Source organism: Bombus impatiens, unplaced genomic scaffold, assembly GCF_000188095.3.
Source record: "Bombus impatiens unplaced genomic scaffold, BIMP_2.2 scf_0166, whole genome shotgun sequence".
NCBI classification, from domain to species: Eukaryota; Metazoa; Arthropoda; class Insecta; order Hymenoptera; family Apidae; genus Bombus; species Bombus impatiens.
This window is the reverse complement of record NT_176585.1, coordinates 734,118-759,703: the sequence shown is the minus strand read 5'-3', so window position 1 is coordinate 759,703 and position 25,586 is coordinate 734,118. Positions and strand designations below refer to the sequence as shown.

At 36.1% G+C, this 25,586-nt stretch overlaps 2 protein-coding genes across 10 annotated transcripts in view; both read left to right on the top strand.

Moving 5' to 3' along the window:
* Positions 1-13,018, top strand: part of LOC100748481 (5-hydroxytryptamine receptor) — a 158,799-nt gene extending 145,781 nt beyond the window's left edge. For all 8 annotated transcript variants that reach the window (XM_024365993.2, XM_012382738.2, XM_003487591.4 and 5 more), the window contains 4 exons: positions 7,713-7,856; positions 8,990-9,145; positions 9,953-10,113; positions 11,210-13,018. In XM_024365993.2, coding sequence (XP_024221761.1) covers positions 7,713-7,856; positions 8,990-9,145; positions 9,953-10,113; positions 11,210-11,696 — 948 coding nt within the window. In that variant the 3' untranslated portion in view covers positions 11,697-13,018. The remainder of the gene's footprint in view (positions 1-7,712; positions 7,857-8,989; positions 9,146-9,952; positions 10,114-11,209) is intronic.
* Positions 13,019-13,195: 177 nt separating this feature from the next.
* Positions 13,196-20,320, top strand: LOC100745815 (membrane metallo-endopeptidase-like 1). 2 transcript variants are annotated; one of them, XM_012382742.3, is made up of 18 exons: positions 13,196-15,504; positions 15,615-15,706; positions 15,785-15,946; positions 16,003-16,086; positions 16,577-16,785; positions 16,845-17,066; positions 17,141-17,233; positions 17,296-17,437; positions 17,513-17,624; positions 18,494-18,587; positions 18,702-18,878; positions 18,947-19,047; positions 19,153-19,211; positions 19,298-19,349; positions 19,422-19,489; positions 19,561-19,700; positions 19,802-19,969; positions 20,060-20,320. In XM_012382742.3, the coding sequence occupies exons 1-18, from the start codon at positions 15,248-15,250 to the stop codon at positions 20,240-20,242; spliced, it is 2,415 nt and encodes an 804-aa protein (XP_012238165.2). In that variant the 5' UTR covers positions 13,196-15,247; the 3' UTR covers positions 20,243-20,320. The 2 variants fall into 2 exon arrangements, with proteins under 2 accessions (XP_012238165.2, XP_024221768.1); XM_024366000.2 differs by lacking the exon at positions 18,702-18,878.
* Positions 20,321-25,586: the final 5,266 nt, after the last annotated feature.

Genomic DNA, 25,586 nt, shown 5'->3' with positions numbered 1-25,586 from the left:
TGTGATTTATTGTTCTCGTAATTGATTAGGGTTCAGGATATACGGTTTCCTTTACAACATACTCTTGGGTTTCATGGACAGTGATGAACATTACAAAGGAGTTGAAAGTCTTTAGCTTGTTAATCGAGGATGAGAAGTTGCCAATCTCCTGGATGTAATAGTTCCTTTATTGAGAAACATTACAAGCGAACTGGAAGTCTTTAACTTGTTAATTGAGAAAGAGAAATTGACAGTCTCTTGGGCGTAATAATTTCTTTAATTGAGAATTATCTATAGTTCTTATCCTTATTAAAAGTAGATTAAACCAACTACAAATGTATTTCGCAAGAACTAAATTCGACATAAATAAAACTCGTTGCTCTCTATTGAATTTCAATTTCGTGATCGTAGAAACCTTTGCCAAAGTTATAACTCGATTGTCAGGTGCAATATATTTAGGAATAGTAATCGATTTAATACATTGAAACATAGATAAAAAAAATGATGACTACGAACGTGACTTTTTAAAATTTATCTGAAGGATTATGCGTGAAAATATGTGAGTCATCTATTCTTTGAAATATTCAATAGGTACATATACTATGCAAATATCTGTATAATGAAGTTGAAAAATTTATAAACAAGCGACGTCGATGAATACTGAATCGCACTCGTTCGACTCCGTTTATCTATTAACGATAAGCATTCGACTGACAATCGTTTCACTGTAAGACAATATTCCTCGAATTGGTTCGACTAACAATAGGAAGTTTTCCAAGTGATATATACTAGTGAGTTTACCAGGTGATATATAATATAAGGATTGACGTCAAGGAAGTTTGACACTTCGCTCATTAAATGTTCCATCTGCAACTCGTATTTTGAGCACTGCATTTCGAACCAGGCGTTATGACAGTTTTGGCACTTGTTGCTCGGAATTGGGGGCATTAATTTCGCTGGATCTCGATTGGAATCGATTTGTCTTCGAGTTACTGCGGCGTCGACCGATTTAGAAAGATCGAACAAATACCTGCCAACGCTGCTTTCAATCAAATTCGGTCTGGTCTCGTGTAATTTATTGAGAATTCAGTTACATCTTGCGCAAATTTAATAATCAAAATATTTCATTCACAAACTACTAAGCCGATTATTTCCAACTTTTTTATTTCATTATGTATTTCGTTGTTATATTTTCTCAGACTACTTGCTTTCTACAAATTTGTGCGCCTCTAAGCTTCACGTAGACGCATAAATAAGACATACAGAATACATCATGTAAAGATACATAGAACATATAGGAAAATATGTATAAATATATATAGAATATATATGTGTAAGTAGAGAGAATTGCCTACAGAGCACAGTACTATTTTATTGTAACTTATACATAAATAAAATTCTTCCAGCCAAAATATTCTCAAAATTCCTAAAAGTAATAGTTGCGCCACAGATGTTTACTTTCAGAAATTTTTTATCTCAACGACGTAATAAAATTCCACTTCAGCAAAAAGTTTCTAACCACCAATGCACTTAGTTAACCTTTTAACAGTACAATAATATATCAAGAAATTTAGAACGAACAATTTAAAAAATAATTATATACAAAGCTTCTTCTTATCCTCAAAATTCCTTGTATTTCTAGTATCGAACATAAGAGATAAATCCCTTCAACTTTTTATAGTAAAAAATTATCAATAATTATCTTAAATATAATAACATTTAAGATATCAAATTTATAATACTCTATTTGACGATTTGCGCGAGTCTCTTTCGTGCCACACACTGAGAGAGTCAAAGTACTGCACATTTAATGCGATTATAATATATAAACGATCACTTCTCGTAATATAATTTGTAATCGTTATAATTATCCACAAAGGTAAAAATTTATTACGGTGAATTATTAATACTACCAGAAATTTAATCACACGACGCATTAATCTTCATTTGGAATGTCTGAAAAGTTGCACCAAAACTGGTTAATTATTAAAAAGCAATCAGAGTAAGCCAAAAATCAATATCGTATTCATACCCACTGACCAAACCGTTTCTGCTTTAGAATTTACAGCATCATACAGTATATCGTGTAACACATTCAGGCATCGACCTATGGCAAATATCGAGAGACCCCGAAATCCACGTGACAGTTGATAATTAGAGAAACGTACATAGTCACGATCTCTCGAAGCAGAAAAAATTTCGAAAATATCAGAGGCATGGGCAGTCTGCTGGAATACTGATACCGATGTATCGATCCTAATCTCCTTACGAATATGTTGCGCACTGACACGAGCAGATGATTTACGAGACCGGTGCGTTGTGGCAGCCGAGCCAGAGTTTCTATTGTATGCGAACAAACGCTTTCCAACCCGTCTACCGATGCCCAGTCTCGTGATATTCAGATAGTTGTTGTTCAACACATCGGCGAACAACGTTGCGATTACGTTCACGGGTGTGCCGATCGTCTTGCTTCTCCGTATAATGGATCACGGACGAGAAAAAGAAAAAAAAGAAAGAAAGAAAACATGCACATCCTGAAAATTAAATTCTGTTTCCAGAGAAAATATCTTCCATCGATGCGGTACGATACGACTCCTCCGCACTTTTTCCTTTCCACATACTTGACAAATTTTACTTGTCGACGATTGAATTCGTCGCCTTTTCGCGTTCTTTTTCAACGTGTACATATACGGTAAGGCAAGGTTGTTTCAACTATCTAAACTTTGATGTGTCAAAACCACAAAAACAACTTCGTGTAGATTAACTTCGTGTTGTTGTGTATTATAAGACGCTGTTAGTTTTTAATACACTAACGAAAGAGTAAGAAAACATCGTGTACTTTAGATATAGCAAGAGAAAATATCGGAAACGAGGAAATGATTTGAATATCGCAGAGAACAACGATCGTCGATGACTGCCGATATAAGTAGATGATATATTTCACTCTATGTATCGCGTTATCGATATCGAGTTTAAACATAGATCGCATGAAAATTGTTGGTAACCAAATTTGACAGATAACAAAGCACATTATCTTATCTGGCCTCGAGTATCCTTCTCGATAAAACAGCCATGTCTTACTGCAATTTATTTTTAAGTTCATTCGGTTAATCACACAAAACCAAATAGTTAAGAGGCTTTTATCGATCGATAAGCAGGTTGCGTAATCGAACAACAATTGTAAACGTGTTCCGCGGCGGTTTAAGGCGGAAACAAATCGAATGGAAATTAGAGAGCGGTGGCCTCGTTTCGTTACGTAAATGCTCGAATAGAGGAACAAAGGAGGATGAAAAAAATGTCGACTTTATCAAACCAAGGAAGCTGTCTTCTGCAACTTTGACAGAAGCGGAAGAAGCTTTATTTAGAAACACGCTCGGTAAGCGACACCGAACGCTCTTCAGGGATTCGAAAAATGGGACAACGTATTAAATCAATCGTCGCTCCTATTTTACCACTCGCATCAGCTTTGTTTTTCTTTCCACCTTCTCGTGATTTAGGATTTCTGTGCGCGAACGCCTTTGAATAGAAAACTCGCACTCCGGTTTGCTTTCATATCGGACACAATCGCCATTTTTATTACTTTAGAAAATTATTAATAAATAGTGATAAATTATTAATAGTTTATTAAACATCATGATAATGAACGACGCTGAATATAAAGACCATGGACGAGGGTCATCCGATATTTGTAATTAACGAGCCACGCATATTTATCGAATCAATTTTCGATACATTCGCGCTCGAAGAACAACAAAACTGCATCGATACGAGAGAATTTTGATCGACATGGAGTACGATAGTTTCGTTCAATTAACTTTCTACGCGTAGGTTTTGATATGTACATTTCCTGCTAGGAGAAGATTAGAAAAATTGTGCTCCTTTCTTCTTCCTATTAAGATAAGCTTCCTCCTACGTACGAGTTAACGCGCGTACTTTCATTAACATTTAATTAACTGCGTGATTCTTTTAATATGGAAAGTTTCACGAGGGGAAAAAGCTAGAATGGAGGAAGGTTGAGACGACAAATTTTTATTCGTTCTCGTTTATGCGAGGTATAAGAGAGATACACAAGGGAAGGCAAAGAAAGGATCCTCGCTCTTTTCTAACGCAAAGGGTCCTTCATAAAGTACGCTGCTTTTCCTTTTATTTACCTCCTATTCTTTGTTCTCTGCGTCGGCAAAACTCATAACTTCGAGAACTATACATTCAAGCATACGTGTCTTCTAGTAGGAAGAAGCAATTCCCCGAGCACATGTTACGAGCTTACACGAAACATCAGAGAAATGAGCGATCGCTACTAACAACAGCAACATTATGAGTAAATTTTTGCAACTCGCCAGACGTTCAGTACACGTACAGAGTTACTGTCGTCTCATTCCTGAATCAACAAGTAAATATAACTCATAAAACTGCTATATCAATCAACGTGAATAAACAATAAACAAAATTAATCAACTCACTTTATGCAGAGTACATGTAGTAAATTCCAAACCAATTTAGAATCTTCGTTCCACTGCTAACAAACTTGTCGTAAGCAAACTTTCCACAGAAATTAACATATTTATCATAAAATTCATGCAGAAAGTCGATTGAGCCGAATTGAAATTAGCAAAACTTTGAACCGCTGTAACTTTGAAGATAGTAACTTCTGATCAATGAGTGAACGATTAACTTCCGGTTCCGGAGATATCGCCGCGTAAAGACGATGGTAATTTTCAGCCTAGGTTTCAGGTTCTAATTGTTCGGCAAGCGTATAAATGAGTTGGAGTACTAATATTTAGAAGTTTTGCATGAATTTGGAGTATCAGTAAAAATATCCGAAGAATGGGGATCAGGAAAGGTATAGTAAGTAAACAAATTTTTGAATAGAAATGTAGGAATAGGAAATATGAAATAGGATAGAAATGTGGAAGTGTAGAAATATACAGGGTGGTTGGTAACTGGTGGTACAAGCGGAAAGGCGGTGATTGTACGTGAAAAAAGAAGTCGAAAATATAGAATAAAAAAATTTTTTTTTAAATTCTTTTTTTAATTTTTTTTTTTTAATTTTTCCATCGAGACAACGATCTACAGAGAGATCTGTTATAACCGCACGCGTACCGAGCGAAAATGCAAAGTCGATTTTCTCGAAAACAAAGCCTCGAACGAAAAATTTTTATTCTATATTTTCGACTTCTTTTTTCGCGTAGAATCACCCCCTTTCCGCTTGTACCGCCAGTTACCGACCACCCTCTAGAACTAATGTAAAGAATCTGAAGAATGTAAATCGCTTCCGGTTACCAGGTTGCTCGCACTAGATTTATCAAACCGCACGATAACTGAAATGCATTTAATCTCATCGTTTCACATTTACGGTATCAGCAACAATAAACGCATGAATCGCGTGGGCCGTTTTTATCGAAAGCGCCGTGACTACACCACTGTAGGTCGTATTTTATGTCGGCCTCTCTGTTGGTTATGTGTTAATGATTGCTTTTAAACATTCAAGATAAACACGTTGCGCCAATCTCGCGAATATATACATATAACTGTCTGAATGTTTTATTTAGCGTATTCGGTTAGAAACCACGTTCATGGAACGTACATGTACCATTAAAGCTGGTATTTTCGCAATGGTGCTCTTCCCCGTATTTTTTCCCCCCGTTGTTCTTTATCTTCTTTTTCTCGTCGAATGGGATACGAAGAAAAACGGACACGCGTGCAACTTTTTGCACTTTTATACAACGCGGAAGGCGAATAGCGGGTATAACGAAATTGAGGGAAAGTTTTCAAGTTTGTAACGAGACGCGTGTTATTTAGTATCGACAGTTTCAATGTTTGCGCGTGTGGCAAATTGGAAATGAGCGTTCAACGTAGTTCGCGCTTGTCACCGATAAAAGCGGCAGAATTTTCATGTCCATGAAGTACCATTGAAGACTACGATAGCTGCTTCTACGCGGAGTTTTCCCGGTAGTTGCTGAGAATTTCTGCAGCCGAGGGTCCACCACTGCAGTAATTTTCATTATGTCGCCTGTTATTACTGTAGTTTCGCGTCGCAGCAAACTGATATTACAATTTCAAGCCGTCGAGATCCTTCTCTGTTTTTGTTAGACATATTTTCTCCTATAAGAGACGTTGTAATTAGACTCCTCCATCAAATGCAACGAGATGATGCTCCAGCAAAACTGGAATGACATTCCGTTAATGACTTTACGTTCGTTTTGAATATTATTCGAGAAACAGGCTAATGCACACGGAGGCAGCTAGCAGATGATTAGCTAGGTGGGACGTAGCGAAAGAGAAGAGATTCCGTCTCGGTAATAAAAGCGAAAAATCAATTCCTCGCGCATCTACCTAGGAAACAAATAGAAATTTTATCTACGGTCGCAGACTTTGAACAACCACATGGAAAATGGTAAAGAATCTACGTTTTAATAATCCTGAAGTGAAGAAGATATCCTTGTTAGCATATCCTTTCACTTCCATGTACATTTTTATCGTTTGCCGAATATTAATATTAGAAAATATTTTATGACTGGGACGAGAACGTTACATATCGTTATTGTGCGAGTAATTGAATAAATTGTTTGAAAATTTTTTTCCTTCTGTCATTAAAAAAATGACCTAAAAAGTGTACCTATGAATTTGCAATACGCTAACTGTTCTCAGTCTTCCTAACAATTAATTAAAGAACAAAGTGAGTATTTCATGTCGCTAGCACCTTCTCCATTCATAACTTCTACAGCTGCGCTTCTTGAAACTTTTCCATTCGTGACCCCTGTTTCGGCCCTGAAAATTTTACGCAACTCTAATTTATCGGTTATGTACATAAAACCGTACATAAAATAAATACAAATAAAACATTAATATAATAATAATAAGCGATAGAAGTTGGATTTTAAATAATTCATTGTTACATTTATAATTCGATCACTTATTGCCGCTGATTAGGATAAAATTAAATTTTCATATATTAATATTTAATATTTATTTTTATTTATTTATATTGACGAGACAAATGTGCTTGTTTATTCTTGTATAAAGAATTAAATCTAGACTAAATATTTCACATGTCACAGCATCTACGATGTTTTTCATAGTTAATCGATATTTCGAGTTTACTGTACGTATTTATACGTACATTTCATTAATTTTTGCCTGTTGGCTTCGAAATAAGATTAATTTATACAAATTTCTCGTTCACACTAATTCAATCTCGATGTGTATAGGCAATAGATGTCTATAAAAAGTTAGAAGCGTGTTTAAGACCATTTTAAAAACTGCTGGGAATTCTGTGCTACTTCTGAATTAAAATCCATATAAACGATTTCTTCAAAAGCTGGTGTTTTATACTTAATGTCGATTAATAACTCGATAAATTTTCCTGAATCCTTTAACGGCAGATAGTTGACATTTTGCATAGCGATTGTAAAAAATTTCCGCGTCCCATAATTTAAGAAACTCTAATCTAAAGGGTGAGACAAATTGTTATCCATTCGTTTCTTATTATGTATATCGTAAGAACACGAATCTCCATAAACGCGTACAGTCTACATATGATAATGAATCTACTTATGCTTCAAACAACACAGCTTGAATAAAACATAATACGTATGGTACGATATCGATGACACGTGACAATGAACTTGTTCAGGCCGACCCTTAGGATTCTCATTCACGTGGTGATCGATCGAACGACATCACGACGACACATCGACGTATACCCCTTTAACAGATAATTCTGTTTATTGCAGATAAACGCGGGATGGTCGTTGGGGCCCGGGCTTTGCGACATGTGGACCAGCAGCGACGTTCTCTGCTGCACTGCCTCGATATTGCATCTGGTGGCTATCGCGGTCGACAGATATTGGGCAGTCACCGATCTCAATTATATACAGGTTAATTAACACTGTCGCGGTCTGCAGGTAGTTCGTGAGACTAGAACGGTAACGAATGACGAACTTACGTCACGATCGCGTGGACCCCGGAGGGATGACAGTATCGAGAAGGAGATTAGGATATGCTGGGACGTGGAAACGCTCGTGTATATTGATCGTAGAATGCGACTCGATAATCGAGCTCGGTGTCCTGCTTCCCTTTGTACGACCAGAGATCATTAAAACGGAGGATGTAATTAGTAGGATTATTGCATGTACGCTCATAGAATGTTTAGTCTGTTTTTACACGAAAACATTGCATTGTTTCATGCGCCGTATCGTGAAATAACTCGTCATTTCTTTTATAGTAAAATTTCCGGAGAAATTGGAAATTTGAGTCGTTATATCCGACTAACGTCCAGTTAGATGTGGAACCGCAATTTTCAAACAATTAAGAATTTTTTATATTTGATCAAAACCAACCAACCAATTTTTCCTTATCTTGTCTATTAGATTGAATATATTTTTTGCATTTTTTAACGTGCCGCAGAATCTTTTTTAATTAATCTGTGTATAATTTATCTTAATTTCAATCGTTTTGGTAACGTACAGTTAGAATTTTAATTAGTTTATCCGTGCCATAAGATGATAATCGTCGGTATAGCGCGCGATAAAACAACCTTACGTAGGTTATCCACGCGTTATTATCCGAGGGTTAAATTTCTACATGGAAATTCTGTTTGAGAATCGACGAATATATCGAAATTTCCTACTCGTATCTAGTAATCAATCCACCGTTCTATCCCTAACAGTCAATAGCTAATCGAATCTGAATCCCACGATATCCCATCGCATGTTGGAGATAGTTGCTGCTATGGAATCCGAGATTTATGATCGCGTGATACTGTTGCAATCGACTAAGCTGATTATCTCGAACCAATGAGGTGAAAACGTTTCAGGCCACTTTGAAAACGGTTTTACTATTTTAATCCTGCAAATATCATCGATATGCAGTCTTCTTTGGCCTCGATCTGAATATTAATTTCGAACGAATCATTATAAAAATATTTTGAAGAGAAAAGGGAATCCTCGAGTTACGAGGACTCGTCAATTCTCGAGTGTGATAGCCGGTGAAAGAATTTCTTTACTTTCAGGCAAGGAATCCACGACGGATCGGTATGTTGATCGTCGCCGTCTGGTTGGTGTCCTTAGGAATCTCGTTGGCGCCTCAACTTGGCTGGAAGGATCCTGATTATTTGGACCGTATAGCGGATGGGACGTGTCTCGTGTCGCAGGACCCTGCATACCAGGTACCTGCCCCTTGATAAATCAGAATCTTCCTCGAGTTATTTCGAAATTACATCTCTACACCTTTATTAATCCGTTATAAATCGAATCTGGTGACAGCGGTCTACAAATTAATTTTTTTTCGTCGCGTATAAGGTTCAATTGTCTTTGTGCTGAATACAGAAATAAAAATCACGCACGAAACATACGACAAGTGTATCTTTGTTGATTTTCTGACGTTTATATCATTTGCTAGGTAAACAGGAGTATAATATGAAATGCTGGAAGAAGGACTATTTGCCAGATAGTCGAAGAATATGATAGATACGATGTTTATTTAGAAAATAAATGAAAAGTTTATTTTGTAGGGAGCGAAATATTTTTGAAAATATGTTGGAAATATCGAGGAAATATCGAGCAAGGCGACAGAAACACATATTATACACAAGGATCAAATGAAAAGAAAGTTTCGATATAGAATTGGTTGACAACATATTGAATTCTAAAATTACTCTTCCATAAATAATAAAAACTCTGCGTGATTGAAAAAAATCTGATCACAGATTGGAATTCAGCGAAAAAAAATACACGAAGACCAATGCAAATATTCACTGTGACAAACACCAGTGTTTGTTAACCGGAGTAATCTTCCTGTGAAATTGAAATTCATTCAATTGAAACTCGTTACGTAACGATATTACTCGCCAGTTATTGCATAACGATATCATTTCTTCTTTTTTTTTTTTTTTTTAGAAACGTATGACCTTTCCTATATATATAAGAAATACTTACGATTCGATTGTGTGAAATTTTCTTAAATATATTTGCAGATTTTTGCCACGTGCGCCACTTTCTACCTGCCGCTGCTCGTTATTCTATTCCTGTACTGGAGGATATTTCAGGCGGCACGAAAGCGAATCAGAAAGAGACCAGGAACTATCGTGCAACCACCTCGTGAAAGAAGAGGCATCCTTAGACTCGTCACAAGAAGGTTCCGCTTCTCCCCCACGAATCTGAATAGATACACGGTTGCGAGGCTCGTTAGCGGCGTGCCTTAACTATCCTTCCCCATTCGTGATTTTCACGAGGCCGGTTTCTTGCGCGCCACAGACTAATTACGTTGCTGAATCGCTGAGAATACTTATACGTAACAGCTTGTTAACGTTACGTTGCATTACGTGGCATTTCTAGCAGAAATCTTGTTAAACGTACGCTGTTGCTCATAAATGTGTGGACGCTTTGGTCTATTTGCATAAAAAATACTTGAACGTGATAGCAAAACGTATGAATTAATGGAAAACTTAGGATTCCAGGGAAACATTTACTATCTTCTTGGAGAATCGATAAATTCATTGAACTACTAAGATATTAAACTGATAAATTCCATTTTCTGGATATTGTCTAATTTTAGTAATGGAACAAAGTGAATGGGGTGGGATTTTTCAGAAACCAAACGACTAATCTCGAAATGTGTCCATACATCGCACGAAATACAAATTCATTGAAAGACTTATCGATATTTATATTAAAATTAAATATATAATTTATCGAAGCATCATTGGTTTTTTAAATATTACTGCCAGGATTATAGTCTATCAATTTGAACGAATCTTATGCATTTTAAGTAAGTATAGTTTGACAACCAAATGAATCGACAACTCTTTAAAAACAACAAAATTGCTCCATAACGTTTGACACTTGCAAATACCAATCTTTTTATTGCTCGTTAATATTTAGCATCATTATTTAACTATATTTTATACTTTGCGACAGATCCAATAGAGGATGAAATCCTACCAAATTCAAATAATCCACATGATTTACAAATGTCTATCGCAAATAACCAAATGTCCACATACTTTTAGGCAAACATAGAATATTTCTGTCGAGCCAATACTGCAGAATCGATATTAATTCTTATTCGATTAACACAGGCGTATTGCTAATTTTCTAATGAAATTTACGTTCTATGAAACACGATGAAACATCCCTGTACTTTTGTATGACAGTATAAAATATCTCTATCCACCTAAGGAGATCAAAAATAATTTTAATCGCAGCTTGATTAAAACTGACGTACATTTCAGACCGAGGGAGGAATCAACAGCGTTCACCATAACAAGATCCACGCCGGACCATTCGTCGATCTCGCCGGAGAAGTCATCGTCGTACAACGGCGCGAACGCGACGCAGTCGACCACCGTCACACCGTCAACGGTGTCAACGACAACGACTACCACGACGACTACCGTCACCAATCCTTCTAGCAGCCATTCGACCTCCTCGAGCAAGAAAACACGCGAGACGATCGAGTCGAAACGCGAGAGGAAAGCTGCGAAAACGCTCGCGATAATCACCGGGGCGTTCGTCGCGTGTTGGTTGCCTTTCTTCTTGGTCGCGTTGCTTCGTGCCACGTGCGAGGCCTGCGAGCCACCGGAGCTAATAGCGAGCGTCTTCCTGTGGCTGGGCTACTTCAACAGCACCCTGAACCCTGTGATATACACGGTATTTTCACCAGAGTTCAGGCAAGCCTTCAAGAGGATACTTTGCGGTGGTTCCAGGATAATTCGCTGACAGTGGATTTAAATTCGATGAAAAATGAAACGCGACAAGAGAATGAGCAATGTGCGAGTGAGTGAAATTGAACAGATGCATGGATGAATGATGAACGATCATCTTATACATAAAACAGTTACTATTAATTCCTTTCTCTCCTTTGGAATAGTTCAAATGCTACGTTCAAATGCCGTATCGTACTTAGGCAAACCTTAGAGATACCGTAGAAATTTGTCCCCTGAAAGATTTCGTTCGAACGACGAGTTTATCGGCCATTTGGATGCTGATCGAGGCTAACACTTTCGCTGCTATTGACGTATATTGTGTGCCGATTTAATTATCTAAGGATTAGCGATCCCGTCGACGCACACGGTACGTTGCTCTGATTATTTCACAGTAGAAGGCTCTACTGGCGCAATTGTTGAGCTTTCGCGTGTTATAGAATGACCTAAAAAGACTAGAAGAAAGCGCGGAATAAAGAAATAATTGTTACTCAAGATAAAGACGCTTTCGATGAAGAAAAATTTGCAATTCCAGAAATGGACAAGTAATATTTAAATACATAGCAGCGAATGTGTTCAAAATTTACACGTAGTCGACGTTGCCCGGGAGAGTTTCCCGTGCAACGACGCGATTTTTAGAAATTAAAAGACATTTTGCGTGGCCGATTCGACGGCTGTTTCCATCGAAACGACTGTTTCTAATATAACGCTGCATCTTACGCGAAGAATCCCGTCTTTGAAATAGCTCTGTATTCCTCGGATATATCTAACAATAAAATAAAGATACTTTATCTACTAACGTTTAATTAACGACTGGAAGGACCGCCAAAATACTTTCGAACAGAATGGGGCGGATCAAAAGCGGAGAAACGAGAGAGCGATTGAAATCTCGGATTGGTGGATTACCAGTGACCCAGTTGACGCCTTTACGATAGTTCCGATCGATTATTTCAAGATTTCAATGAAGGGAACGTCGTCTGAATAGAATTGTCTAGTAACTTATGCTTTACGATTAACGTACGATGAAACAGGAAAATTTCATTCGATTTACTGTAATTCCTAGATCCACAGAAATTGCTGGTGATTTAATTAGACGATACGTCAACGATCTATTATGTGATCGATATATTATGTAAATTAGAACTATCGTATATTTACCGAGGCACGTCGAGAGGAAAGGTAATTAAAATCGATTAATTTCTCCTGATTGCTCGAATCGTTCGAAATATTGGCGTCACGAATAACGTATACGCAACAACTATCGCGTACATATGTATAAACGTTCATTTCTTTCGTTGCTGCTCACAAAATCGTTCTGAGATCGTCTTAAAAAAAAAACAAAAAAAAAAAAATGATATCGATTAAAGATAACATAGAGTTAGGCCATCGACGATGAAAATAGATCGTCGATTTCTCTTCATCAAAAAAGAAAAAAGAAGTAAAAAAAAAATGGTATCGTAGTTTCCACTGATGTTCCATTGAATTCGTGAATCGGAACGACGCGTTAACGTCGTCCTGTTGTAAATACTATGACGTTTCTATAGCAAATAATCTTCCTTCCCTAAGGTATTTAAATGAATCGGTGATAAAGAAAAAGGCGGCCAGGTCGATCAGCTTGCGCCAGCTAGTTCGCATCGTTGTTCTCGAGTAGCAGGTGATCGAAATTTTGCGCTTCCGTGTCGCGTTCGATTGCTCACGATTTCGATTTGGCGCGGGACACGTCGGAAGAGACCGCCTTCCACGCTCTGTTAATGTTTCACGATCGTGCATACACATCTGAATTGTGTTTTCTTCGAAGAAGGGAACACTTTTTATAAGCTGGTTGATTTAAAAAAAATGTTTTATCGAATAATTGGTTCCTTCCTTCTTTCCAATTTCTTTGATATCTCAGTCGTGATTTTTAATAATTCATTGCAGCTTTAGCTTTAATCAAATTTTTTATTAAATGCCTCTTTCTTTCCTTCTGGATATTTTCATTAATATTTCGATCGATCGCGCTCTTTGTGTAATTCTTTGCACCTTTAATTTTATCCTTAATATGTTTAAACGTTTATATGATTTTCCAATGAATAAGTTTCTTTCTGAATATTTGCGTTAATATTAAATTATAACATATATTCGTCTCGTTTCCTCCATATGGTAATATAATAAAAACTAGACGAATCAATGTTTCATTTGATTTTATATTTCTTTTTTGTAATTCCCTGTCCTTTCAGTCTTTTATCGTAATTTTATAGCACAACTATTTACCGAACACTTTTTCCTTCTCCTCTGAATATTAATTATAATATTTCAATCGACTCTGCATCTGTTTATTTTAATTCCATGCACTCTTTGCTTTTCCCTCCCATTTCAACGACGTAATTATTCTACTTATTTTTACATCATTTTTCTTTTATCAAGTTTCCAAAATCTTATATCCAGACACGTAAAGCGACAAGCTACGTGCTCGTAAATCGTCAGAAGATTGTATCAACGATCGTCCAATAACGCCTTACTATGTACGAATGCATACTCTATCTACTAGCGAGTTATCGTCGTTATATCAGCGTTCGGTGGTAGACCCTTCGAACTCTGTAGAGCAATGCGAAGATCGAAATAAAATAAGAAACAGCGAAATGAACGAAGAAAACGTATACTAAGCGACTGTAGTACAGAAATGTGTACTATTTGTCCAGCGATTTAATTAGCTTAAGATTGCGCCCTTTTTCGATGATGCAATATTAAAATAAACGAGGTCGAGGAGAAGTCCCATGGTGTTCGAATGTGGCGTAAAAACGTAGGAAACATAAATACGTTTTAAAAAAGAGAGGCGAGGAAACACGAGACGAGAAACGAAAAAATACCAGAACGTTTACAACGATGCTTCGTATGTATATTATTTCTTTGCAATCACTGATGTAAATAAATGCAACAGTTTGAAAAACCGTTGGCTAAATCGTTCGGCTGACGTCAACTTGATATTCCGTTCTTTGCTTCCTATCAGCTTGTCCGCTTTCTTTCTCTCTCTCTCTCTCTCTCTCTCTCTCTCCCTCTCTCTTTTTTCGTTATTTTCTCAAAAAAGAAAGCTGTTTATCAACCGCGTTGTTGCATCGTGAGAAAACGAGAGAAAATTTCCACTCGGGCTTTATCAGAGGTTCTTGCTCGTCGACGTGAGAATTTTTGTTGATTTAACGAATGAATTGTTCGACGGTTACCATGCCATATTTCACCGTCGAACATACTGATGAGCGATAATTATTAGCGGCGACACATCGATCGAATAATATAACGAATGTTCCCTCTCGTAATTGGACAATATGTCTTTATTATTTTCGACGACAGTGGAACATTACCAAAGCAAACAGAGTCTAATGAAACATTACAGTCGCGATATATGCAGAAATGTTCGAGTCACTGGCCAGGAAATACTGATACTATTACTCCTAATCAGCAATTCGCAATATTAACAATCGATGTTTCGTTTAAAAGCTGACAGAGGCGCTAAACGTTTCTGAAATATCTTTTTAGAGGCAACCGATAGATAGAAATAAAATACGTTGTATGATTTGATTTTCTGATAATACAATGAGAAGAAATTATTTTCGAAATTCTGTCTGGCGAGTGTGCAACGTATTGCACGGCGACAAATGTACGGGGAAATGTCGATGCAAAAATCATTCGAGTGACCAATTAATAGAGATATCGTATAACGCCTCCGTGATATACAATTATTATCGGCTATTTGGCTCTGTAATAAACGCTGGAAATTCAGATTCGATAATTAGTATTGTCGTGAACATTAACGGTATTATTTCGCAGACGATGTTGCTTGAAATTTGCCTGTACGTGACAATTCAATTTATTTTCCTTTTTATTCAAATTATTTCATTTCAATTACACTATTACGACAATTATGTAGAATCAGACAAAATCATTCTCAGTTGTTATACAGATCCTCTTTGATAATTTTCATCGATGCAAGAGCGACCGATGTAACAAACGATGGGCGTTCCGTGTGTTTAACTGAGGAGTGTAAAAGATTCGGTAAAGTTTTATTCAAAATAGAAAACAGCTGGGAGAAAATAATAAGGGAACGTTTTCTTTGACGATCGTATAAAACAGCTACGAGGATACTAACGAACATGAACGCATCCGCGGATCCCTGCGTGGACTTCTATGAATATGCATGCAGCAACTGGCCAACGATACATTCGCTTCCACTTGGAGAGAATTCCTGGCAATTGCGAGCCATTTCTGACAACGAGAACAAAAAAAGAATCGAGGGTAAGTTTCACCCGTTCCGTAAATTCCCTTTGGGGATGACGAACAGAATTTTGCAGAAATGATGAAGATGAAGCTGCGAGGCGACGAAACCTTACCGGTAAAGGTTGCGAAACAATGGTACAAAACTTGTATGAACACAGGTAGTGATCTAATTAAATTACTAATTTATAAACGATTGGCCACTACACGATAGACAATAATTAATTCGAAATTAATACTGATGACTTAAATATAAAATACCAGAGAAATTGAAATGAAAGCTAATTGAAGAAACGCATAAAAAATACAAAATACATAAATGTTAACGTTTTGTAAATTTATGAAATTTCTATGGAAAAAATGGGAAATCATAAGACTTGTACGCTATAAAATTTCTATCCAAAGTAGAAATTGTTGTAAATTTTGTAAAGTTATAAAACATCTAGAAGAAGTTAAGATTTCATGAAAGTTATAATAATTATCCATAAAAGTTCTATAAAAAAGTAGACATCGCTAATTTTGACTGTTCTGGTACTTTGCCCTGGTTTTGTAGCGTATTATACTTTAACAATTGGAAATGTTGTTAAATTTCATTATAAAGAGATTATCCATGAAAATTGTATCGGTTCGATAATTTTCCACTGCTCGTAGAGGATATGAATAAACGAGGTATGGAACCGATACTCTTCATATTGAATGAAATCGGTGGATGGCCGATAATAATAGGAAAAAACAAGTGGAACGACAGTGAACAAAAATGGCAGAATATCGACGATTATTATGCTCATTTAAGGGGATCTAATTTGTTGCATGATGTCCGAGTCACGGCGTATGGTGATACCAAAGAGGAGACTGTGGTTGTGAGTAATCGATTCTGTTCGTACGTAACAATTTTGCAAATTCCTTCGAACATTTCTAGTTAGACGTTCCCGACATGCCACCGTATTCGTGGATGCTCGAAGAATTTTCCGAAGCTGACAACGTGACACTTACAATCACTGATAAAAGAGATTTTAGTTATTGGAAGTACATTGTGAAGATAATTTCGAAAACAGCTGAGGCTGGAGGATTTAATACAACAAGCAGCCAGTTAGAAGAGGAAATTGAAGATATATTTAATTTCGAATGGAAATTGTTGAAGGTTTCATTAGTTTAAAAAACAGTTGCTTTACTATGGACTCTATCACCGATTAAAATTATAACAATAATTTACAGATAAGTAGTATGGTAAATGATTATGTAAATATGACTGTGGCAGACTTCCAAAAATGGTACGATAATTTAAAGCCACGTACACAGAAATCTATGGTAAATATTTTATTTTTAATGGTTTTCAGTGAATCGTTAATTGACAAAAGTATTTCTTACAGGTAAATTGGATAGATAAGATAGTAAGCATTTTTAATGAATCGGGTATCGATATCTCTGAAGACACGATGTTAAAAGTAACCTCACCTGATTACTACGAGAAATTAATCCCCTTACTCGATGAAACTCCAAGCAGAACCATAGGTAAAATCATAATGATTTAAGACGAATATAATTGTTCACAATACTTGTTCCATGCACTTATTATTTGTCAAACAGTGAATTACCTTCATTGGAGCTTCGTTTCATCGATGATCACAGAGACTACCGACGAAATGAGGGAATTGGATGAGAAAATGACTGGAAATGATTCAAACGTGCAAGAAAACAGGTTCGTATAACAGATTATAGAACTTTTATAAAATAGAATCAACATAGAAGTTAATGTAGAGTTTGAGTATTGATCGAAATGAATTACAATTGACTTATGCTGAATAGACTGCGAATGTTTATGAATTTGTGTGAATTGTTATGAATTTTCAAAAGCAAACCTTTTTTAGTAGGAGAAACTAATTTTTGCTAATTATTGATAATAGATATACATCTACTCGGATGATTTTGTTTTATAGAGAAGAAGAAATTTTAATGCACGTAATACACTAAAATTTGAGAGTAGTTTCACTCGGAATTTATTTATCGTATTAAATTTATTAATTAACAATTTACTAAAGTATACGTAGCGTGGAAAGATTAAAAGTGCAAGAATGCGCATAACGTACATAATGTACGCTGATGTATAAAATAAACACGGTGCAGTGCTCTTTGTAATATTCAGCGAGTGAAGCAAACTTCTTTCTACGTTCTTTAATTATAATTTTTCTATGTTTTTTATAGGAATTTCATAACTGAAAAACTTCTAAATTTGGAATTTTTCATAGAAATGTTGTAATTTACAAATTTACAAATACCCGATTTCTTGTATGAATTTTAAAAACTTGTTTCTTCGATTGTACGAAGTTGCATAAGCGTTCGTAGTCCAATGACATAGAATCTAGAAAGCACTAAGTAATCAGAAAATATCTCACGTTAAATTTGAAGCATCTGTGGAAAGTAGAACAGCGACTCGAGTAAAATACGAATATGGCGCAATTAAGATTATGACGTGCACGTATGTAGCTGCACGTGGCGGTGATTTAATTTAAATTAGCCGTTCGAATTACCTGGTTGCTGGTGGCGCGATTATTTTCGAATTATTCGTAGGTCGGACTGGTGCATCAAGAAGATGGAATTAACGAAAGTCGTAGCGCATGTGGAATACGTAAGAAGATATTTCTCCGACGACATGATAGAAACGGTAAAATTCTCGTACCATTTACATGGATAGAATAAGGGCGCAAATTAAGAATTATATAAGTTAGATCGACAGATTAAATTATACAGATAAGACTTTTGTTTTCTGATAAATCAGGCATTGAATGCGTTGGATGACATAGAAGAGGAAATGAAGATACAAATTAAAGAATCGAATTGGGCGAACAAGAAGATAAAAGATTTGGCTTTAAGAAGAATTAAGTTTATAAAAAAAAATATTGGTTACCCGGATTGGTATAATAACGCGACTATCATGGAAAATTATTCTGCAAATGTTTGTCAATCTTTTATTTATAATAATCTTGAGAATAGAAAGTTTCATGGTTTAACTTTAATTTACAGCTTACAATGGGACCGAAGTATTTTGAAAATGCATTGGAGGTTCAGAGATATTATAAATTCAAGGAATTGCGTCTTTTGAAGTATAAAGATGTAGCGGAACCGTAAATATTCGTATTTAAAATTAATTTAATCTGAACTTATAATTTACATTAATTATGTATTGTTATAATTTAATGCTTAGCATTTATTTGTTTTTTTATGTATAGATGGATTATCGATCCTTTGACTCTCAATGCAATTTATTTGAGCCAATCGAATTCAATTAGTAAGTGCCATTTATTTTGCTATATGTATATATTAAACACACGTAATGTATCAAGCCACTAAGGTTTGATTTTTCTAATTGTACAGCTGTACCCTTGGCGAATTTACAGGAACCATTTTTCAGCAGAAATCAACCAAAGTACGTAAAAAAATTTCCCTTTAAATTCTCATTCGGTCACTGAATCTTTAATTACGATATCTTTTCCTTCAGTACGATTAATTACGCGTTGACTGGGTTTTTATTAGCACACGAATTGCACCATCCATTTGACGAGCTAAGTAAGTAGCTCTATTTCATCAAAATTTATATCATTTTTACGACTGTTTTATTAACTTACAGATATTTTCAGGGCGTCTTTTCAATGAACGTGGCGAGGAAATAAACTGGCCAGATGAAATGACGAAGCAATACTATAAAAGTGCTCAGTGTTTCGTTGATCAGTACGACAACTATACTTTAGATGGGACATCTTCTGGTCCAAAAATCAAGGTAATGATTTATCTCATTGACAACGGTATCATTGCGATAAATATTTATCAAGAATTTTATAATCAAACATAAGTATTACTGATATGTCAATTATCGAACAGAATTATGGCAATCAGACTTTCGACGAAAATATGCCAGATACCATGGGATTAAAAACTGCGTTTAAAGCGTACAAACGAAGAGAAATAATAAACGGCAAACCAGAATCAACACTGCCTGGCTTGGAAATGTTCAGCAATGATCAAATTTTCTTCCTATCGTCTGCTAATGTACGCATTTTAATAAAAAATAAAACATTTCTTCGATGTATTTTATGTTTTAGTTTGTTTTTCATTTGATTTTTCTTCTTTTTCTTTAAGTTATGGTGTGAAACCAGAGATTCCCAAACGTTAGTCACAGATGCCAAATTAGACATACATAGTATTGGACGATTAAGATCCATAGGGGCTCTTTCGAACAATGAGGATTTCTCAGCTACATTTTCCTGTCCTCTGGGCAGCCCTATGAGTCCTAAGAAGAAATGCAACATATGGAAGATATAGCAGGTACATTTCAATTAAATGTTCAATCATTCGATTCAATTTAACAGACCATTGCAGCAATAAAATAGAAAAATGAAACGAAGTTAAAAGTGTGCGTCTATTTTCATCTTTGTGCTCTCAAATCGGTTATTAATTATATGTTATCGGACGTAGATAGTGCGATAGATACAACTATTACAAATCTTATATAATCTTTTACTAATACAATACGATGGTAACGCTAAAAATTGATAACGCAGTGGAGATAGTAATGCACGAGTTGAAGGGATTTTGGCGTACGCGGAGGTGCAACTTTCCCTTTGATGGCTGTTGGTATCAAAAGTGAGAACAAAGCGCGCATTCGCGTACCTTGGGTTTCGAATATGGAGCAGCGATAGATACAAAAATTCTTAGTAATCGTATCGGTAAAACAGCAAAACATCAGTAGTCGGCCATCACAAATGTCACGCTTATTCTGTATCTCGTCGGTAAGACTATCAGTGATAACTGTGATAATTCCTATATTCACAGAGAGCGCAAGAAACACTGATTTTTTGACAGGTCGGTATTTCGCAATCTAAAACGCGAAGTTCCATTTAATGTCACGTCTATCGTGTCCTTAATAAATTTTCTTGATCAATGGTATATACCATCTGTGTTATCGATATAGAAATTTCCTTTTTACCATCGGCCAGTACGACGCTTTCCCGAAAAATGTTTGAAAGCGAATTTCTCAGGAATCGGTGGAGATTTTTGGATAAAATGTGGTGATTTGTTTCGGGAGAATATCTATGCGTGGTATTTTTACCACGAATAAGATTTTGTGATTCTATTAAGAAAATAAAGCGTGAATGGTTCGGACTTTTATTAAAAGATTTGAACTAAAACGAGAGCGTATTTCAATAACAAATTAAGGGAAGAGAATAGAGTTGGTAGGTTTGGCTTGCAAGTCAGTGTCCGACAGAACCGGAATGATATCTAGGTTTTCGCTTTCATCGACGCTCGGTTTCCTGAAGAATAGCTCCCTCAATAACGTTCCCTCTGTGGTAGGTTCGTCCAGGTCGCTTTTACCCTTGATACGTACATTTTGCGGAGGACACGAGATGATCTCCTTATCCGATTCCTTCTGGATGCCGCTGTCGAAATAATATTACGGTAAAATTCGAGACTACAACTAATCCTTTTAAATGAAATAAAAGTGAACGTGTGAAACTCGTCTGAACTGGTGTGATGCGAGTTAAATCATTGACAAATCAGTAAGATATTTAAGCATTTAACAGCGATCGAAGTATATAGAATACACATAATATTCGAAAATATAGAAAATATTCAAAGTAGAGTGCTAATTATAACATTTGAAAGGTAGAATAATTCTCTTTATAGGTTGCAATCCTTTACTTAATAAATAAAACATTATATTGTAAAAAAAGTTTGACTGATAAATCAGTCCTACTGCGGCTAGCGAGAAGTGCAAGACTCTGGTGAAAAAAATGAAAATCTCGTTGAAGAAAATATACGAGTATTATGTCTGTGATTTATCTTTCACCACACTACTTGAGAGTAAAGTTCATTTTCTTCCTACAATCTCCTACATAAACATACTTTATAGAAACCAGTATTTTTCTTCGCCGAGAGGAAAAAATGAAACTTTACTGGAATTTTCTTATTTATGCCGTAAAATAAAATCCACCCTACAGTTTTCGACCCGTTTATAGTGTTTCCTTACGAAGTGATCTCAATGTCCACGGTTTGACAAGCCTGATGAACCTTTCTCGCGTCATCTTTGCACCGTTCCAATCTCTTCGCCTCGAGTAGTTCCCTTGTTCTTTGAGATTCGCTCTTCAGAGCATCGGTTTCTCCCTGTTGCTCGGCCAGGGCATTCTGCAATTGCGATTTCTCCCTCACCAGATCCTTGACAGTCTGCGTGAGCTCCAGGAATTGTTTTTCTTGGGTGGCGATCTGTAGCGTCAACAGCTCCAAGATATGTGAAATTCGAGTCTTCAATTCCTTCGCCTCGCCTCGCGCTTCGTTCAACTAATAAAAGACCATGAAACGCGATATCAGATTGAACTCTTCTTAATCTCTCGGTTTTAACCGTTAAGTTGTTGCAGCTAAGACACGGGATATTGTTATTTTGAGAAATTTCAGAAACTTTACGACTTGATCTTTATGCTCGTAGAAAATAGAAGTTCTTCTCTACGTTATATTTTTCTCGCGTTACTTTGCAAACTGTGTAACATTTCTTGCCAATAAAATGAGAAAAGTGTATTCCTAGACTTTGTGATACGTCTTACTAACGAAAAAATGAGCCAGCGAATAAAAACGCTAGTTGATGTAATTTTCCATCGATCGGTCAACGACGCATTCCAGTTTTCTTTTCCTTCCAATTACTAAGATCACGTAGATGTACTGGCACAATTGATGTTTGATTGAAAATTGAGACCAAAGTACAATTTCTTGTTATCTACTTTATTTCCATAAAACGTAAACTTAATCCAAGTTATCTATGTACACTATGCTTAGATGCAGATTAGAGAGATAGATCGTTCTGGTTAAACAACCTGTCACAAGCACGCAACTCAGTGTCTCGATACATTGGCAATCTGTAAACGCGTGTAGTTGCCTCTTGCACTCCCAACTTGCTGACTTTCGTGGCATCTCTATGAGCGTGTTGCTCATTGAACTATCAGAGGCAGGCTGAGTTAAATTGCTCAAAGAGGTAAGACTGTCACCGATCCGCCAATTGAGCCAACACCGACGTTTGCCTTCTAAATATTTACATTTTTAGAATGCTAAAAGAGAGTATTCGACATGTGAAAATGTAAATCGATGGAAAATTATTGCAAGTGGAATGTTAACGGTACCTTAAGATAGCAAACGTGAAAATTTCGCTACCAAAACCAAATGATCATCGTATCAACCTCTGCTACTAAGCTTCTACTTTTCATTCATTTTTGTCTCTTTTCATTTCAATCAACGAACGACCAACGCAGATTACGTCACGCGGAATATATCGATCCTCGCTGGATCGTCGAAGTTAAACTGCATCGAGCACGAATCCGAAACAATTTCAGTTGGATAAAGCGAAATCAATCTAGGGACTACCGTGTACTGTTGGCCTGATGGCTCAAAGTTCAGTTGAAACTATGGCCCACGGTTAATGAAGAAAGTGAATCGATGCTTCGATATCTTAGCTGGCAGAGCATGATCCTTTTGCACAAGTTTTCCCAATCCATTACATTATACCGCGTCGATACACCGTAGGTAGACTCATAAAGTTATATGTATAGCAAACGAAGAAGAACTTTGATTTAAAGTTACTTGACCAACTGCAAATCAAGATCGGAACTCTAATCCATAGTTAAACCCTATTTTCACGGGCCAACCGTATATCTCAGTTCTTATCAGACACATATTACCGACATGGGTAAAACTTACACACCACATTCCTGTTTATCACAATCGACTTTTTTTCTTGTTCTTCCCCTTGGCCCCTTATTTTTTAGCCTTGGATTTTCTCTCATTAGAGAGCAAAATCTTTCACAGTGTGATACAGGAGTGACTTGGGTAGATTATAGAAATCATAGTGGTGTAAGTGAGTTGGTATCTTTCATAGAACAATGTTCGCGATTATTAATATAAGAAGTTCATTATACCTTTTAACGTATCACGGCAGAGTGTAAAATTATATCTTAATTAAGTATGAAACTGAAGAAATACTTGTAAGAAATGAAATAAGTGATTAAATTCATATTCTCAGTATCTTCGCTTCTTAATTAAGTATAAAACTGAAGGAATATTTCTAAGAAATGAAATAAGTGATTAAATTCATATTCTCAGTATCCTCACTTATATCGTTGTGGTTTTCAATTCACCATATTGTATTAGAAATTTCATATCCTAAAACATTCACTATGATTAAGATATAACTATCTACTCGTTGAGTTTCACTACTTTTTTTCGTTACAAATGTCTCCAGTTTACTCGATGATTTTTGTTCCAATAAACCGACCACTACTTTATTTGTCTCCCTAATCGTAAGATATTTGTTCGCAGCGTACGAAGACTATAGCGCAAGGGTCCCTACGAATATATCTACCATAAATTCATAGGTGACTTTTTCATAAAGTTTCCCAATTGTCTTCTGAGTCGTTCATTCTGAATTTTTCATCACTCGAGTACATTATGAAGGGATTAAACCTCTTTCCTTTATCATTAAACGTCATTATAAATTTGTAATATCAAAATAAGTAAAAAATAAACGACGAAAATGAGAAAAAGGGAAAAAAGAAAAGGGAGAGGAAAAACATAAATTCAAGAATAATTGGCGTTACTTGGAATTCTAATTGCTCCTTCTCGGTTTCGCGGCGGTCAAGGGATTTCTTGTACTGCAGCCTCATTGCTTCCTTCTCGGATTCGCTCACTGTCAACTCGGACTTGGCATCGCGCATTTCTTTGGTGCATCTGCATAAAAACTCACCTATCTTTTCGCGAAATATTGAAACACCGCAGGGAATTGCGACAATTTACACGCGTAACTTGAGCGTGAAATGCGTCTCAACTCCGATCGATTTACTTTACCGCGGCAAACGAGAGAAAACTTGGTCTTTTCCCATTTTGTACGTGTGAAGTTAAGAGATCGCGTGTTAAATTCTCGTAAAATTCTCTCTCCTTAATTTGCCCCTTGTTAATTACGTAATTCTCAATTGCTAACTTTTATTTTCACGCACAGCGGAATTTCCACGATGTAGTCGCTATAATTGCTATTTGGCAAATAAGATAGGGCTATCCGAGTCCACTTAAATAAATAGTTTGCCTTGTAATTCGCCAAATCCGATTACGAACAATTTTTAAACGATCCACATTTGGAACCAGACTATTAAACTCGCTCGTAAGAAAACAGTGAAATGTAATACATTCATCGAAATGAAAAAAGTTTTTACAATTATACTTATCACTTTTCATATATATATATATATATGTATTTTCTTTTTCTGATATTTTTTCTTGTTAGACCTAAGCGTACACGATATTTTCTCATTTCTTCGTTACTGCAAACGCTATTTATAAGGACTAATAGTGATTCATAGCGAACAATAAGCTTGATTATTCTGTGTAAAGTTCGAGATTAAATTATAAAAGATCGAAGCTTAGGTGACTCAGATAACTCCACCTTCCCAGTTTTTGTTTTTACAAGCAAAAAGCAACGGAGCCACTATAATCGTCATTATCTTAATTAAGATCTCAGTGTCCAACTCGTAGTACGCAGATTGTCACAGAAAAATCTCGACTAATCACTGATGCAGGTCTGGCGTGCGCGATCGTTCCCAAGGGTTATCTTCGAACGCCCAACACGAATTACACG

What these genes read in the sequence shown, in the direction of transcription:
- LOC100745815 (XM_012382742.3), top strand. Translation starts at nt 15,248, where the DNA reads ATGAGAAGAAATTATTTTCGAAATTCTGTCTGGCGAGTGTGCAACGTA. An exon ending in CACGTACACAGAAATCTATG is followed by an intron (nt 17,234 to 17,295) that starts GTAAATATTTTA and finishes TATTTCTTACAG; the next exon opens with GTAAATTGGATAGATAAGAT. An exon ending in GAGCCAATCGAATTCAATTA is followed by an intron (nt 19,212 to 19,297) that starts GTAAGTGCCATT and finishes CTAATTGTACAG; the next exon opens with CTGTACCCTTGGCGAATTTA.